Source organism: Episyrphus balteatus, chromosome 4, assembly GCF_945859705.1.
Source record: "Episyrphus balteatus chromosome 4, idEpiBalt1.1, whole genome shotgun sequence".
NCBI lineage: Eukaryota > Metazoa > Arthropoda > Insecta > Diptera > Syrphidae > Episyrphus > Episyrphus balteatus.
Window position 1 is genome coordinate 49437610 of NC_079137.1, and position 19453 is coordinate 49457062.

The window sequence follows — 19453 nt, forward strand, 5'->3', positions numbered from 1 at the left end:
CATTACAGGAATTGTAAAATTGTGGATTCTTTTTTTTTAAACTAGGAAGCAAAAGAGTACTTGAGTATGAAAGGACGATTGCATGTGGATATCCTTGAATTGAGGATATCCTCTTTATATAGTTGTATATCTCTGCTATGCTTCATAGGAAGGTAATATGTGTGTACAACTACTATTTCCACACATTGTTGGTATAATCCATATTATTTTTTTTTTTATGATAAAGGACTTTTAATGGCAAGAAGGATATGGTTTTTTTTTTTGGAGTTGGAATTGCTTTTGTTTTATGAAATGCATTTTGATAAGATAGTGAGTGCATATTAACTTACCTGAATTTGGCAAAAAATCTCACCATACGGCCAACAGTGAAACAATGCTGGCAACAATCCAAATGGAGTGATTAGCAGGCCAATTGTGAGGTCGTTTAATGCCAGCGATGTTAGCAGGTAACGTGGCTGGAATTATTGTCAACATAAAGGAAAATAAAAACAAAAAAGAAATAAAAGTAGAAAGTTAAAACATTAAATTTTGTTTTGTTGGGTTTAAATTTATTATTTTTTTTAAATGTTTGTGAGAGTAAATATACATATTTTCTGTGTGTAAGTTTTTTTTTTTTTTTTGGTTTGTGGTTAAAAGTCAGGGTTAAAATAATTTTTCTATCATGCGGTTGAGAGTTGTTGCGGTGAGTAATGTTTTTATTTTTGCTTGCCAAAATAGTTTTTTTTTTGTGGAATGTTTTTTTCAGGAAGTTTGATATTTTTTATGTTTTGTTTACATTTTGGAAGTTCAACGGTAACAAATCAAATAATCTCTTTTTATTTATTTAGGTAACCTCTTTAAGATCTTCAAGAAGAAAATATCATAAAGTTTGTGAAGTTAAAGAAAGGATTTTATCAATTTTTTAACATAGTACGAGACTCAGATTTGGAATTTTCCAGAAAATATCAAAATTGATGCTATTATAGGCGTGTTTTTTCTACAACTCAGTAACTACTCATTTTTTTATTTTATTCGAAACACAATAAAAACAAATACTTACTTTTGTAATTTTTATTATTGTTTTGCGAATAAAATGAAAAGTGAGTAGCTACTGAGTAATAGAAAAAACACGCCTTATAATTGTTTTTTTTTTTTTTTTTTTAGCGAATTTTGCAATTTTGAATGTTCAAATTTCAAAGCAAAAATAGCTGTCAAATAAAGTTTTGATCCTGTAACCTAAAAACAACTTATCCTTGAATCAATAATCCTTCAACAAAGACCATGTAAATACTCTAAGTAAACTTTAAACATATATGTAGTTCCTTTCTTCATTGGAACAATTTAAAATTTATCTTCAAGAGAAATAGATAGACAAGAATTTATGATGGAAAAAGGTAATTTCTTGAACAAGTTATTAAAGTTACAGTATAAAATCTACCACCTACTTAAGAAATACCATACTAAAATTGTATGTTAGCATTTTGCTCTCTTTGCGAGTCCTTCAGAGTTAAAATGAAATGTGCCCATGATTATGAAAGTGGACTAAGTCACTTTTTGCATTGTTTGAAGAAAAACTTGCATAATAATTTTCTTATAACGATTTAATTATATTTCTTTTATGAAATCACTAGAGGAGCAATAAAGAAGTTTATTTACTGCAATTTCGCTTTCAAATAAACTTTACCCCTTAAAAAACAATAATTTTTAGGCTTAATTTGATGCCATTTTTAGGAGTGACTTAGTCCACTTTCATAATTAAGGGCACAAATATTTTCTAACAAGCCTTTTGACAAGAAAAGATATTTGAAACAATATTTTGTAACCAAATTTGAAAATATTCTAAAAAAAATCATTTTTAAGAATAAATTCTGAAAAAAAAAATGTTTGACTCTGACTTAGGGTGTCCATCTGGGACCTTACTAAAAAGAGAAAATTTTATTCTCGAACCGTCAAAAAAGACGACATTTAGGAAAAAAAAAAGGAAACCAAAAAGGAAATCAATTGATAAAAAAACCAACGTAACATAAACAATACAAATATATTTTTCCTAAGCAGTTACGTATAAGTAGGGGACCTAGGATTTCTATAATGCTTTACAAAAGCAAAAATTGCATCTGTAAAGCTTTATAGAACCAAAATTGTTTGTCGGGTGGTCAGCTGTAACAATTGAATTTTAACATCTCTAGAGAAGTAAATTTTGACATCACTTCACAAAATCCCTTTTGTTTAAACACTTTGTAAAAACTATCTAGGGGAGGTAAATAAAAAATTGCACGACTGCGGTCGCACGTACTTGCTCTTATGGTAAAAGTTACTCTAATGTTAAAGCGTTTCATTAAACAAAATAATTGAAAATTTAAAATTTGATATTTGCACGGAATTTCATAAGTGGTGCAAAAAAAATAAATAATTAAATACCGCTTTAAATGATCTCTTACAAAAAACTAAGTATGCCACTTTATTACTTGTATAAAAAGATATTTTTAGAAAAAAAATTTCAAAAATCTGAAGCCGTTTTTTAAAAAAATTATTTTTTATAAAAAAAAGTTGGTATGCCATTTTGAAGAAATAATTAATTTACACATAAAAACTAAATTTCAAAATTTTTCATTGATCCGTTTTCAAAAAATTGATTTTTCAAAAAAAAAAATTTGAAATATTTTTTAAAAATCCACAAATCTAAAATTTTAATATTACCTTTACTTAAACACTTTTGTATAAAAATTTTCATTTAAATCGGGTTAATGTTGTACGAGATATTCAGAAACGAAAAAAACCGTTCTATGACAGGTACCGTTAATAACGGTTCAAAAAATATTTTTTTTATTTCAAAAGTTGGCTCTTATGTGTAGTACTACACAAAAAATTTTAATCAAAATCGTTAGAGCCGTTTTTGAAAAAAAATTACTTTTCTATTTCCGTTATATGGCAGGTACCGTTAGTTTTGGTCGTAAAAAAAAATTTCAATTTCCCCTCTGGGGAGTTACCAAAAACTGCTAACTACTAAGTTTGAATATATCATTTCACTCGTTTAGGCTGCAGCTCCAGATAGAGACAGACACACAGACAGACAGACAGATAGACAGAATTGCCGGACCTACATATTTAGCATTCTCCATCATCGTAATGTCATGTAAAATTGTTATCTCGAGTTCGATTTTTTTTACGAATCGTAAACTTGCCCTATAGTACCTATATTGCAAGTAAAAAAAGAGACTTAAAAGAGGAAATTTGAAAAATAGAGAATTTTATAAAAAAGAGAGTGTAAAAAAGATCAGAGTTAAAAAAGAGAACATGTTCTGTTTAAAAGAGATGTTCTGGAAACCCTACTCTGACTGTTCCTATTACTTGTCTTTTAGAAAAAAAAAAATATTTTGGTAGAAAACAAAATAATTCACAACTCTTGTCAAATCAATTATACTTTATTTACGATACATTTCCCACATTTTTAAAAATATGAACAAATTTTTCTAAACGATTGTTCAAAAGAAAAAAATTGTGTTTACCCACTTTACTTTGATTTTTTGAAGATTTCCAGTTTTCATGGCAAATTTTGTTTCAATTTTCAAATTTTGCTAAAATTTATTTTTAAAATTTATAAAAAAGACCCTTAAAAAAATAATGGCTCTGACTATTTTCATTTTTTTTTTTCTATAAATGTTCCTTTTAGGTTTCAACCTACTTCAATGATGTTTATTAAAAGTTCATTTTTTTTTTTTTTTTGAAAATCAATAGTGGGTTTTTTTTTAAAGGTTTTTATATATAGGTACCTCTACAAATTGTCAAAAAAAAAATTTCAAATAAATTTATTACGAATATAAAAAAGAAGTAGCTATTAATCTGTAGATACATAAAAACTATGACTATTACATTAAATTTGGAAAATGTGTTCAAAAACCATGTTTGTAGTTGTCTTATAGCTGTCAAACTTGTGTCTAAGTATAAATAATCTTAACTTTGAATAGTGTGATATTTATTTTTATTAAATGAAGCATATTTCCACAGTTTTAAAAAAGTTAAGCAGTGTTTAAGTATAGGCAAAAATCTAATAAATATGCCTGTATGTTTTTAAATAAAAATAAAAATATACCACTATGGATTTTCCACTTTTAATACAGTTTAACTAGATTATATTTTGTATACAACAATATACTATAAGAATAAAGGATCGAAAAATTCCATAAAATTGTCCTAAATGAAATATTTTTTTTTTTTTATTGAAGATGAACAATCCCTAATGAACCATGATGTCCAACATATTCCTACTCTACGATTTTTCAACACGAAATAATAAAGTTTTTTGATGAGTGAAAGTGCTCTATATCATTGATCTTCTATCACAGAGTTTTTTTACATAGGAATTTTCTTTTTGTTTGTGTGTTGAACTCGAATTTAAATCAAATATATTTCCTTTATAATAATTCTATACAAAAAAAAATGCTTTTAACAGTTTTAATACGAGGTAATTAATTTCAGCAGAATGTGCACATTTGTAATTTTCTTTCTTTGAAACTGTTTAAATCTATCTGATATATCTTTTATTTTCTGATACATTAAAAGTTTATGTTAGTCGGATAGTTAAATTAATAAAGTTCGAATTTTTTTGAGGTGAATGACCTCATGTTAAAACATAACCTAAAAAGCAGTAAAAAATAAAATGCACGACTGGGTCGCACGAACTTGCTCTTAGAGTACAAGTTGCTTAAATGTTCGAGACTTTTTATATAGAAATTTGGAAAATGTAGGTACCTACTATATTTTTAAAAAAATAATATAAAATCTGAAACCAAATTGCCCCCCAAAACAAGTATGCAGTTTTAATTGATACATATATTAAGATGCATTTTTAGAATAAAAATTTTCAAAATCGTTAGAGCCATTTTTTAAGAAAAAACTAATTTTTATAAATAATTTTTTGGACAACAATTTTTAAAATAAAATTGGTATGCCATTTTGTAGAAATCACTGATCAACATCTAAACACAAAATTTCAAAAAAATTTAATGTCCCGTTTTCAAAAATTTGATTTTTCAAAAAAGAATTTTCAAAATTTTTTTAAAAATCTAAAACTTATTTTTTTCAAAATTTTATTTTTGATTTATAATTAAATTATATGCTTCTTCACAAAAAGTTTCGTTGAAATCGAATAAGCAGTTTCGGAGATAATAATTTGAAAAAAAAAAAAACGGTTCTATTGCAGGTACCGTTAATACCTAATGATTTTCAAAAAAAAAAAATTCATTAGAAGATAGACCTTGTCTTAAAACTAACATTTATGACTTTTTTAAACAAAATCGTTGGAGCCGTTTTTCAGCAATTTCAACTTTACTAAAATCGGCGTCCAAAAAAATTATTTCCAAAAATCCTTCTGAAGAGTTGCCAAATAACGCTACATACCAAGTTTGACATTAATCGGTCCATCCGTTTAGGCTGAAGCTCCATATACAGACAGACAGACAGACGGACTTTCGGGACCAACTTTTTTGGAATTCTCTACCATCGTAATGTTATGGAAAAATGTTATCTCAACTTTTTTTTTTGTACCAATGTATAACTTGATACATATATAGAACCTATATCGCAAGTAATAACGTTTTTTTAATTTAAAGAATATATTTCAAAAATATAGCGAGATGGAATATTTTTGACCTTTAGAAAAGTATATTTTAGTTCTTGTGGCAAAAACTTTATTGAACAGTTTTGTCAATAATAATACTATTAAAAGAACTCAATATAAAAGCTGTTTAAGCGGATTTATGTATTTTATAGATTTGTATCTTGAATTTGTGTACCTAGTTCTTTGAATTCAAAACTCTCCAAAAACCTTTTTCGAAAATCAAACGAAAAATATTTGACCCTTTTTAGATCCAAGTTTCTGTTTTTGGTTAGATTACATTTTCAAAATAAATTTGTGTCCTGTTTTTTTTTTATACATTACCAAATAATATAAATCATTATAACTTACCTGCATATGAATATACGGTGAATATCTACGATTGTTGATGACAAATATAACTAACGCATTCGCACCTATTACACCTAATGTTAATATCAAAATGAGTAAAGCTTCAATTGTTTCAGCTATTCCAATATGGATGATAAAGCTATGTCCCGTATAACGTGGATGTGAACAACTGGAGTTTTTTACTGTTGGTGGTACTAAAAGTGTACCGGTTTTTAGGTCCATTGCAAGTCTGTAAAAAAAAAACAAAAGAAAAAGTTCAGTTTTTATAGATTTTTTATTGTGACTATCTCCTGCAATTTGAAAAATTTATTTTGATAATCGGAAATCGAAATAAATCTCTTAACGTTTTATATGTGCTACCACTAGAATTCAAAACAAAGGTGTTATTACATTTTTTCTATTTTTCTAGTTCCTTTATGGCCATATTTCAACATAGCCAGATGTGGATAACCCAATAATTCTCATTGGTGGTTCTTTGAAGGTAATCTAATTGCCACCTTGTCTTATCTCCTTTACAATCCATAATTCACACAATAAATCTTTCGTTCGCAAGAACGTATTGTGAATTCCCGAATTTATCATTCGATATCTTTCCTCATTCCCTAATAACCCCCAAAAACCCCACAAATTTATTGTTTTTCAAGAACTTTTCTCTTATTTCTCATTTTGTTCTTGTTTTTTTCTCGTTAATCGAACTTTCATTACAAACGACTAAAGGACAAACTGTCACCTCAATAAGTTCGAAATGGTTTTCAAAAAAAGAGAAAAAAAAACTGATGAGTATCAACAGCCAACTAAGACCAAGACGATGGAACGACCTTTTACCAAGATAAAGATATAATTTTGAAAAAAAAAAACAAACTTGGTATAATGTTTATAGTGTTACTCTTCATGGTTCTCTTTCGTGATTGGAATAACTTTCTTAGTTGTTTCGTCGTCCTTTTTGTAATTATTTCATCTTCGTCGGTCACTCATATCTTTTTCTATATAGCTGATGAGCTGCCATTGTCGTCGTCCTTAGTCACAGTCCATTGTGTTGCTTTTAAGCGATTATTATTGCTATTCCAACAGAAAACAGAAGTTTTGAAAAAAAAAAAAAAAAGTAAATCACAAAAATTGCGTGTCTTGAATAAAAATATATAAAAACTTAAGAAATAAAAAAAAGGCAATATCCTTAGGTTACTATTGGGTAGGAAGCAATTTATTGGAATATTTCATTTTAAGTTTTAAAACAATTATTATTGTAGGTAGAAAGTTTTTATTTCTTTCTTTTTAATATGTTTTTTTTTATCTTTATTTAATTTTTTTTTTTTAAACTAATTTAACCCTTTTTTCTTATGAAATTAACACTGTCATTGTGTCATTTGCATTTTAATGGAGTTTCCTGTTGATGGTGTTGAATGTTACAGACTTAAAGGTAAAAAAATTTAATAATTACACTGGTCAACAAAATTAAACTTTTTTTTTGTTACAGAAACCAAGGTATACTTTTCTATAGGATTTTGGTGTGCTGAGCTCGAATCCGAAGTCAAAAAAATTCTATCACATCACGTTTTTGAGATAATCCCGTTAGAAAATCGAAAATGCCGCTTTTTACCAGTTTTCAGGATTATTTCTTAGCTTTTGGTTATTCGTTTTAAATAAATTTGTAACGGTTTCTAATAAGACTAAATCTTGTCTTTCTCAATCCGTTTAAATCTTTTAAATATCTCTTTTCTTCTTTGAGAAATCTGAAATTGAAATCTACGTGTTAGGTATATCTCATGTTTATTTGCTTTTAATAGTGAATCTCGAAATGTTCTTTGCCAATTGCTTTCAAATTTTGACACAACGTTTCATTTACATTCCAGTAAGTTCTTATCTTGTTTTTAACAAGAAAAAAATTATATTTTTCTCACTAGTAATTATTTAGAATAACTATCTGACACGGTCACGCTTTGATGTTTCTCACCGCGATTCACCACCTTCGCAAATATAAAAACTTTCAAGATTCTAAATGGAATGTTGTGTCAAATTTTGAAAGCGATTGGCAAAGAACTTTTCGAGATTCGCTATTAAAAGTAAATAAACATGAGATATACCAAACACGTTGATTTCAATTTCAGATTTCTCAAAGAAGAAAAGAGATTTTTAAAAGATTTAAACGGATTTAGAAAGACAAGATTTAATTCTATTAGAAACCGTTACAAATTTATTTAAAACAAATAACCAAAAGCTAAGAAATAATCTCGAAAATTGGTAAAAAGCGGCATTTTCGATTTTCTAACAGGATTATCTCAAAAACGTGATGTGATAGAATTGTTCTGACTTCGGATTCAAGCTCAGCACCCAAAAAACCTAAAGAAAAGTATATCTTGGCGTCTGTAACAAAAACCTTGTTGGCCAGTGTTATAAATGGAACCTTGGGCCTTGAAATTAAAGAAAGAGAACAGTTTAATAAACTTTTTTTAAAAGGACATTAAACAATAATTTTATTCAACTAAAATCCGCATAGTAGTGTGATGGATTTTTAATCAATCCAAATTTGAAATTCGTATGTCGCCATGTCGCACAATGGGGCAGAAGAGGTCGATTTGTGATATTAATTACTTCTACTAATTATAAGACATTTTTTGTCACTTTATTTGGTTTTGTAACTAAAATTAACAGACTTCTTGAATTTTATGAACTTTTTTCCATTGAAATTTTTATTTTTCTCCAGGAAATTAAGTAAGGGGACAAAATATTAATACATTTGAAAAAACCTATAATTTTGAATTACCTATGTTTTTTTTGTTTAAAAAGAGAACTTTATTTTAAGAAATAGTTCTTCAGTTTAACCTAAGAAAAAAATTGAATGGGAAGGGGGCTGTATCACCCCTCGTTCCGGTGGGAGGGGCAATTTTCTGAAAATTTAACCGTAAATAAAAAAAAATACATAAAATCAAGAAAAAGACATAGAATACTGTGCAATAGCTTTTTTGAAAGCTTATTTTGTATTCTTTCAAATGCTTTTCAATTTAAGTAGTTTTCGCGAATACTTTTTGTGAAATAAAATTTCAAAGTCAAAACTTTGAAAAAAATTGTCAAATTTGGTGTTCAAGTAATTTTTTTTTTCAAATTTGCTTAGTGAGGTGGGACTTTTTTTTTAAAACCTTATAGCAGCATCAATTTTAATTCGAAAAAAATTAATAATAAATTAAATTAAAAAATATTTTAATAAAAAAAAAGTAAAAAACAAAAGCACTAACTTTATACATATATATAACAAATCGCCCTGTTTCACGAAACTTCTTAAAATAAAATTAAAAAAAAAACAACTTTTAAAAAGAGTAATCAGTGCATGATTGTCAAAAAAGAATGATTTTGTAATTTATTTTAATAAAATCAAAAAAGCACTTTCTTTAAAAAAACCGTGTTTTGATGTTCAAAACTTCATTAAAAATATTTTAGGCAAACATTTAGCAAAAGTGTTTATTTGTGCTTATAGAGCAATTGCTCATCATGCTTTCTCCATTTTTAGACTTGCTAAATATTTGCCTAAACAGAAGATTTTGAGAAAAAACTTTAAGGTGCGTTTCAAAAAATTCATTATTTTCTCATTCAATTTTTAAGTATAAGAAATTTTTTTTAAATTTTTTTTCAGAAGAATAGTAATTTACATACTTTTATCTATGCGAGAAAATTGTATTTTATTTTTTTCTAAAATAATTTTGAGTTTAAACAAAAAAACAAAAGAACACCTTTTTTATTACTTATTAAAAAAAAAAAAAAAATGCGCGGATTTTTTTGGTAAAGTAATAACATTTTGTATATTGTTAAATTCCTGTTTAAAATTTAAATTTTCACTAAACAACAAATTTAAATTTTCTATTTAAAACATAATTCAACATTCTAACAAAAAAAAACTGACATTTGTTCACCATTTCAATACTTAAGTAACTTAATCCTCAATCAATCAGTCCAAAAAAACATTGCATTTAATTTTCACAACAGAAAATATAATCCCATACTTTTCTGCTCGATAATAATAATTCACTAGAAACGTTTTTTATCGACCTTAAGTCCATAAGCTCTCTTCTCCTTCTCTCATTTCAAAAATTATATTGCCATTGCACACATCCACCTTTATACGTTCACAGAGTTTAAATATAAAATACGGAGGATATCTAGAAAAAATATTAATTTAACCAGTGCTGTCGCCGAAGATACTTAAGTATTTTAAATAAAAAAAATTTTTTTTTCTTGTTACTAAATTATTCAAATCTAGTTATGATTTTGTGTAAAATATTAGATAAAAAAAAAATCTGTAAGCTCAAAAAATAGCTTCATAGCTGTAAAATAAGAACTTAGTACTATTTCCTTTCTAAATCCAAGTTTTTAATACTTCTTTATACCTACTTTTGTTTTTACTATTTCTTCAACAATATTCGTAAAATTTAAAAAAACTACTCTTCATAATTTCTGAAACGTAGGTACTTTACCACCCATTATTACTAAGAAGACAGCTTTGATCTAAATCTACCATCATCGTGAACAACAACTTTTCAAATAAAGTGAGTGTTATAGAGGAATGAAAAATACAAAAAAAAAATGATTTACCCCACAGAACACTCAACAAAACATTTACACACCATAAGTCTACACAGCAATAAACTGTAAAATCATCCACAGGAAGGGCAAATATTATACCAACAACAACAACAACATCGGTAGCATCAACCCAGGAAAAAAAATAAAAAAAAAACTTTATACTATATTCCATGACAGAAGGGAAAATCCCATCAATTTCATAACAATCCTGTTCTAAAATTGGGTGCCATCATCATCATGTTGTTCGGAGAAAGAAAAAAAATCCCTCAAATCTCTCCACCCTCTCCAATACCGAATAGAAGAACGAACTCTTCCTTAAAATGGCATATTTCATTTCATGCCAAACAAAGTTTGTTGAATTCGAAAATATAAGCCAACAAACTGTCCCTTCCGCCCAAAAAAAAAAAAAAAAAATTGCACGGTATTAGTATAAGTTTTTTTTTTATTTACACAGATATATTTGGACTGGGTTGGTTAAGAAAAAAAAACAAAAAACACTGAATGCGTCCATCCAACCCATCTGCCCACTTAAGCCACCTACAACAACTGGCAAATAAGAAAATTGAAAATCCCAATTCAGAAATCATATCTACACGAAAACATGTCAAGTTTTTCTGAAGTTATTTTCGTTCAAATGTCGTCCGCTTGTCGTCGTTGTTGTCGGCGTCGACACGACGTTCAGAGTCTGCTGTTTTGTGATGGGATTCCGAACTCTGAATGGACGAACCGCAATTTTTCTTTTTACGATCTTCATTTTTTTCGTCCTTTTTGGTCCTTCTTGGACGGGTTAGTGCGAGAAGATGTGTTTTTTTTTCTAAATCTCACCGCCATACCACGTCAGAGGCAACTTTGTTAGCCGCCACAAGAATTTGTTTCCAACATCAGAAACATCAGCTGCACAATTCAATGAACTTGTTCTCTATGAGTTTTTTTTTGTGTGTGTGTATGTCTAAAAAGTCGTGGTAGAAGGCGGTGGTAGTTCTTCCTGGGACATATCCTGCAGGACCATTGTCCAAAATTTGTTTTTCTTCTTCGTCTGTCTGTGTGATATGGTCCTTAGGATATGGACTTTTTTTTTTGTCTATATGCATTGAGTAATTACAGTTTTCGGAAGTGAAAGCCGATTATTCGTTGGTTTGAACTCTCGGATGAATGTTTTGGTTCATACACGGAGAAAAAAAGACCACCTAAAAACAAGCGGATTCTACATTTAATCCAGTGGATTTCAGCATGGTTTTTTGCCAAAATGACTTCCGTCTTAAAAAAAGTGGACAAATCTTCTGAGTTTTTTTAATGCGACAGTTTAAATAAAATCCACTTAATTTAAGCGGCAAATCATCTTATTTTTTTTTTATAAGGAAACAGGTTTTTTGTCAGAATGATTTTTGTCTTAAACAAAGCGGACAAATGTTCTAAGTTTCTTGAATGCCACCATTTTAAAGAAATCCACTTAATTAAAGCGGAAAATCATCTTATTTTTTTGTGGAAACATTTTTACATAAAAAAATGGCAGATTTTTTGCCAAAATGACTTACGTCTTAAATTAAGCGGAGAAATCGTCTCAATTTCTTGAATACGCAAATTAAAAAAATTCACTTAATTTAAGTGGAAAATCATTTTATTTGTATGTGCAAACATTTAACTTAAAAAACGGCAGGTTTCTTGCCAAAATGACTTCTGTCATAAATTTAGTTGATAAATCTTCTTAATGTCTTCAATGCGCAAATTAAAAAAAATCCACTTAATTTAAGCGGAAAATCACATTATTTTTACGTGGAAACGTTTTCACTTAGAAATATTTCAGGTTTTCTGCCCTCTAAAATTAAGCGGACAAAAATCTTAATCTTTAATACAAATTCACTTAATTTTAGCGGAAAATCATCTGAATTTTGTGTGGAAACATTTAAATGAAAAAAAGTGAATTGAACCTAGTCACAACTGGGTTTTAAAGATGAAAATTCTCATTGAATGTTCAGAAATGAATTTCAGTTTAAAATTAACAGAATTTAAGTGGATTCCGCTTATTTTAAGCGGAAATTTTATTGTTTAAAGGTGGCCATAGATTTAAGATAAACAACATCTTATTTTGAGGTGCCATTTTTTCTCCGTGTATGAGTGTGTTGCTAGGGATGCTGCTGAAGGCATTGCCGATAATGAAAATTGGATTTTAAATTTTTTTCTAACAAAACAAAAAAAAAAAAAACTAAAATTGAATGAATTTTTGATTTGGTTAGTTCGACAGAATTCTACAATGAACTGGTATACCGCAAGAATGCAAGACGAAGAAAGTGTCAATAGTTCTTCTACCTACATGAGATAATTTTAATTGCAACGGATGTGAAACAGAAGAAATGGAATTGAATTTTTTTGGGGACGAAAACAATTTATTGATTGTCTCGTCTGGTATTTGTTTGATAACAACTTAATCGATGGTGAACCTTTCTGTTAATTGACAATTAAAGGAAAGATAAGTGGACTTGTAAGAAATTAATCTGATAACACTGGGTAACATAATTGTACTGAAGTGGGTTAGTTGTTTTAGTTTTTTTAATTTTAACCCCTGAAATTGCTTGAGGTCTATGTAATTTTGGGTCACTGAGGTGTATGCGTAACATTTTTTTCATAGAAAAAAAAAACTCTTGGATTTCATTTACTTATGAATAGGTAAAGCTCAACTGATTTGAAGGAAATTTAAAAAATGACGTTTTTAAGGCAAGATTTAGATTTTCTTGCGACTTAAATCCGAAAAAATCTGCTTCCGAATATTTGAAAAATACAATATTTGGTATGCAATAACTCAGCAACCCGACTTACAAGTAACTTTTGGTTTTCAGTTATGAATAGAGACTAGAGAGATCTTTCATTTGATGTATAACTCGATGGATTTGGGGGAAATTTTTAAAAATGCCTATTTTTTAGACAAGGGGTACCCCTAGGATTTTTTTTTTCGAAAAACTGTAAAAAAATTGATTTATAATTATTTTACCTAAATGCATAAGCCTGTTCACTGGTGAACTCATATCTGTAAAGCAAAACTAGTTTCAAGACTTAAATCCGAAAAAATCTTCTTCCGAATGTTAGAAAAAAAATATTTGTTTTGCAATAACTCAGCAACCAGACCGCCAAAAAACTTTTGGTTTCCAGTTGTGAATAGAGATTAGAGAGACCTTTCATTTGATGTATAACACCTTTTTGTAACAGGAGCCTAATGTTATTCTTATGTTATTCTTATAAAAAACACTTTTCCTCCCAAAAACCATTTTCTGCATAAATCCAATCACAGTTTATTTGCTATATTCTTTCTAAATGAACCAAAATTCCTAAAAACAATCTCTGGAATTCTCCTTTTATTGTATTAGTTGATTGCTTTCCGGTGACCAATTAGTGTGGTATAACTACAGTTTAACCCACATCCGACCACTAAAAATGTACTCAAACGCAGATTTGCTTTCTCTTTAGAAATCGTTGTGTATACAAATATACAAATCAAGCTAACAGGATAAAATGGAACAATTAAATGCCTTGAATTCAATTAATTGCTTATCATGATTGCAATTTAAGGATACACTCAACCATAGCCATCGCACCAGGAACACCGTGGTAAGGCGTTGATGGTTTTACATTTATTTACAATTAAAACAGTTATACAAACAAGGTACTACGAAGGACGATAATAGTGAAAGAGGGTTTTTTGCTTCTTTTTTTTTTTTAAGAAATCGTTTCATTGGAAGAAAACAAGAAACAAAACTAAGAAAACGAATCCGATTAAGTTGAATAAGTATTAGAGGGTTTTTTTCGATTGGAGAATAGAGGTGTAAATGGAATTAATGGGAAAAACCTTGACCACTATTTGAATCTATAGCTTAATTAGAGATCGACAATTAACATCGATTTGGTTTTTCTCACAGCAATGAGACAATTTTTCGGTCTTTGCACTTTCTGAGAATAAAAGGAAGAAAAGAGAAGGAAATAAAGGAACTCATGGTTTTAGAAATAAATTAAATTTTCTTGTCCTTGTTTATCCTTAAATCTTAATTATTTTGTTTATTTCATTGAACATACACAAACTTTCTTTTAATTTCCTTGAATAGAAACTCATTCATATTCAAGACTCATTTAGTTTAAGAATTTATTATGAGCATACTTTTCGTCCTTTTTAAATTTTTTTTTATTTTCGGTTTCTTAAAAAAAGCTAACTCAAAATAATTAACGATTGGTTGCATATTATTCGTGACCTTATTATACGCTCCATCTAAACCAACTAGCTACTTCTATTTATAAGGACTTGAGGGTAACTTGAGAAAAAAAAACCAAAAATTCTTTCTTTTACTTGAATTGCATTTCATAGTTTCTCCAGAATACCTTCTTTTTTTTGTTTTTATTATGCACTAGAATACTACTTGTTTCGGATTATATTGTGAATGCGCGCTAAAAGTAGCAATATCTACAACAAATACACAGAAGGTATAGAAGGATATGTACAAAAAAAAAAAAAACAAAAAGAAAATTGAAAGCTCTAGGAAGATAAATTTGAAAATTGCATGAAAAATTTTGAATAAAAATCATGGCATTAAAAGTGAATTCAACATTAAAAAATATATATAAAAAAATAAGAAAAGATTGTGGAGAAGTTTATTCCTGGATTAATGGTGAAGGACTTCAAGGTTAAATCTTTTTGAGAAGAGTGGTTATACTCATTGAAAGAAATTTTTTTTTTTTCTCCTTTTTTTTTAAATAAAATGAGACTACGAAAATTGATGATGAAATACAAAAAAAAAAAATGAAAAAACGAAGTATCTTTCAATAATATAAAATAATATAGAAATGAGTATCCTGTTGAATTTAATGTAGTAGATATATATATTTTTGTAAAAGAGGAGTAAGTATTCTAAATGGTGGTTATTCATTAAGTAAGTATTATATGAATCAAAAATTATTTTATTTATAAGAGAAGCAAAGTGATTTCAAGAGTTATTAAAAAAATTCAATGAAAGTAACGTAAATCTTAATTTCAACAACTTCTAAAATCACACTCACATAATAAAAACACTTTCTCAGTTGAGAATATTTTCTTGTTACTTAATAAAGCTTGATTTTGGAGTAGTGGGATTAAAGTGCTTGAACTTATATTTATTAAAACTAGCCGACCCAGCCCTCGAAATTCGAGTGCCAATTTCTTTAATACATAGGTATATATTTATATTATACCTACTGTTCTTTAAACTTTAGAACCTTGAAAATACAAACACCTTTTTTTATTATTATTGATTACAATTTTTATTTGATGTTCACTTGAAAGTGGTTGGACAGCGAGTGCCCATTATGCCGATCATTTAAAGGTACTTTGCCAAAAATGACAAGTCAGCATAATGAACACTCAGCGCGTGAGACTAAACATTGAACTTTTATTAAATGATCTTATTTCGTCTGGTCTCACGCAGAAGTAGGAGTTGGGTGGAAATATGATATGGTAGGAAAGGTAAAAATGGGTGATAGAATACAAAAAAATACATAATTATACTTAAAAAGAACACTCAGTGGGAACTGGTAAGAAATCATTTCCCATCGTGTCAGCAACAATGCAATGTGATAATACTATTGGTCATATGGTTACTTAAAATGATACTAAAAATGTTTACTTAACATACTCCCCCCCTTTGAGGGATCTAATCCCTCAAAAAAATTTAAAATTGTGTGTCTATTTCAAAACGAGGAGCGCTTCTTCTAGGAAGTGGTTTGGGTTTTCTTTTTTTAATAAAATAAAAAATAATGAAGCCAATCATTGTAAGGAATAATATGAAGCTCATGCTATAATGATGGTAATCGTGCGTATTTATAGAATTTACCCAGGTATCATTATCTAGGTCTTTATCAACTTCACTAATTTTGCCTTTTAAATCTTCTATCTCTTTAAAATTAGTCTCATTGCTCGGGGATGTTATGATGTTCATATTTTTCATCGGAATTTTACCTTTAATTGACTCAGAAATTTTAATAGAGGGAACAAATGAGTTTTTTAAGGTGGTATTGCTAAAGACTCGACCATTTATCACTATGTGTGGAAGTTTTAAAATACATGGTATCAAAAATTCTATAAAACCACTGTCACTTAGGGTAAGACTTTTTGTTATTCCTTCACACACCAATAAACCAGTTACAGCCTCCTTAAGAGCAAATATCCAAGTATTGGAACTTCTTAGGCTTACCCATCGATCTTGAGAGATGGATCTCGTTAAACAACAGTGACTTAAAGCACTACTCAAATGATTCAGAAGCGAGACTTCACAACTTATACCGCTGTCTCGATGAATCATTGTTGGTAGTTGTTGGTTACAGACAAAATTTTTCGTTGAGAGGAAGTGGCATGATGATAGCTGATTTTCTGTTAATTCAAAATACCTATCTCTTGTTGCAGTGACTGCTAAATAAGGGGATGATAATTCTATTATGAAACTTGAATCATTTTGAAATAGAGGAAACTGAACTAAATTAAAAAGCTGAAATTCTTGGTTATCAACCAAAGGGATCATCATTTCAAATACTATTGAGTCATTAAGACTTCGTCCTTTAATAGATGACAGCTTAAAAATATCTAATACAGATGCTGTCGGAATGTTAAGATGGGATGGAATGTTGTTCCGAATAATTTGGAGCTGTTTAGTAAATTGTGACGGCGAAATAAAATGAGGATTCATTTTGACATTATTAAGACTAAGAAGAACGTCAAGTAATGTGTCTTGCACTCTTTCGAGGTTTGAAATTGACAAAATCAAATATGAAGTTAATGCAGAAAAGCGCTGACTGACATCGATTATTTCTTGATGCTTTTCAATGCTGTTTAAGGATTTTTCGAACATGGTTTTAAAACCTTGATATTGCTGACTGAGTTGCAGATTATTTCGTTTAAGCAGATTTACGGTTGAATCTGCGATTGAGCTCTGCTTTTTAAAGAGATGCACGAGATGCTGTTCATCTTGGTTGACCAAAGAGATTTGGTGCTGTATGTCCTTAGCATCATCTTGATCCAATACCCCAAATAAGCTATGTGCCACGTTTCCTATAAAATCGAAAGGAGATCTAGCAATTCTTATCCTTTTATTGTAAGAAGTATGATAATTATGAATGAGGTCATTGTTTGATTCGATTGCTATAACTCTTTGTTTGAGAGCTGTTACTGTAGGCAAACAGTACGGATTAATTTTCAATTCATCTAAACAAATATTATCCATTCTCTGTAAATAAGTTTTCACTTCTCCTAGCTCTAGCCAATATGATGATAAATTATAAAATATATAAATGTTCCAAAAACTATTAACGGTGCTCGCACTACCTATATCTTCAAAATAAATCCCTGTGGGATGGTCAAATTGGGTTATTCTTATTGGTTCGGTATCTGAAGAGGCAGCTAATGGAAACAATAGCAACATGAAGCATAATAATGATGTTAAAGAGTTAAGGAGGTATCTCCCACTTCTTAATCTCATCAGGGGTTGTTTTTTTATTGGGATTTGTGCAGCATCCTTTTGCTGCTCTTTATGGTCAATCGGTAGGGGACAAAGATTTTGAACAGCTCGTTGATATGTGCCGGTTTCAGTCTTAACATATGCCACTCGTACTAATCCGTCTGTTCCCTTGACAACTTCGATTACACGTCCGAGCTTCCATTTCATTGGAGGCTGGTGTGCATCTTTTAAAACAACCATTGTTCCAGGTTCTAGATTTTTGGATTCCACCTTCCACTTTAATTTCTGTTGAAGAAGATGGAGGTATTCATTTGACCATCTTTGCCAAAAATGCTGTTGAATATGCTGAATCTGACGAAATTTGTCTAATCTTGAGATGTTATGATCAGTTATGTCAGGTTCTGGAAGCGATGTCAACGGAGCACCAATTAAAAAATGACCGGGAGTCAATGCCTGCATGTCATTAGGATCTGAGGAGTTAGGTGTAAGTGGGCGTGAATTCAAGATAGATTCAATTTGAATCACAACTGTGGAAAGCTCTTCATAAGTTAAAGACGCTTCTCCTAAATATTTTAACAACAATGTTTTTGCGGATTTAACAGCGGCCTCCCAAAGGCCTCCGAAATGGGGAGAACGTGGTGGAATGTGTTTCCAGTTAATTCCCATTTTTAAACAATTTGAATTAATCGATGATTGAGTTTCAGACGAATCAAGAAAATCTTGAAAATCTTTTAATTGGTTTCTTGCCCCTACAAAGTTTGTGGCATTGTCACAGAATATAGTATGGCATACACCTCGTCTTCCTATAAATCGTTTCAAGCAGTTAATAAATGATTCAGTAGTAAGGTTGCATACAACTTCAATATGAATAGCTTTTGTTGAAAAGCATACAAATACTGCAAGATACGATTTTGTTGGAGTTTTCCCTCGAATATTATAATGTGTTCGTATTGGCCCACAAAAGTCCACCCCTGAATAATAGAATGGGCGAGAAGGTACGATTCTTTCCTTAGGTAGATTACCCATTAATTGATCTATGGATTTGGGTTTCGCACGGAAACATTGGATGCATTTAGAAAGTACCTTTTGTGTTTCTCTTCCTACACTCAAAATCCAAAATTGTTGCCGAGAGATAGATACAAGTGTTCTATGGGAAACGTGTAGATGTTTTTTATGTAAGTGATCTAAGAGTAATGTGGTAACTATATTATTTTTTGGGAGTAATATTTGATTTTTTGCTTGGGAAGGAATTTCAGCATTTTTAAGTCTTCCACCCACATGTATTAACATTGTTGTTTTATCAAAATATGGGCTTAACGAAATTATGCTAGAGGTATTGCGGAGAGGTTTCCCTGCCTGAAGTGCCTTATACTCTTCGGGAAAAACACTTAATTGAACAATCCTCCATAACAAATGCGTTCCTTTCTGGATTTCTTCCGCGGTTAAAGAACCAGTTCTTCTGTTTCCTTTGCAG

General features: G+C 29.5%; 1 protein-coding gene across 2 annotated transcripts in view; it reads right to left on the minus strand.

Moving 5' to 3' along the window:
• The window catches only part of LOC129919490 (beta-3 adrenergic receptor), a 67111-nt gene that overhangs the window by 25390 nt on the left and 22268 nt on the right, over positions 1–19453 (minus strand). For both annotated transcript variants that reach the window (XM_056000377.1, XM_056000378.1), the window contains exons 3-4: positions 5945–6173; positions 330–455 (exon numbers count right to left, since the gene is read on the minus strand). In XM_056000377.1, coding sequence (XP_055856352.1) covers positions 330–455; positions 5945–6173 — 355 coding nt within the window. The remainder of the gene's footprint in view (positions 1–329; positions 456–5944; positions 6174–19453) is intronic.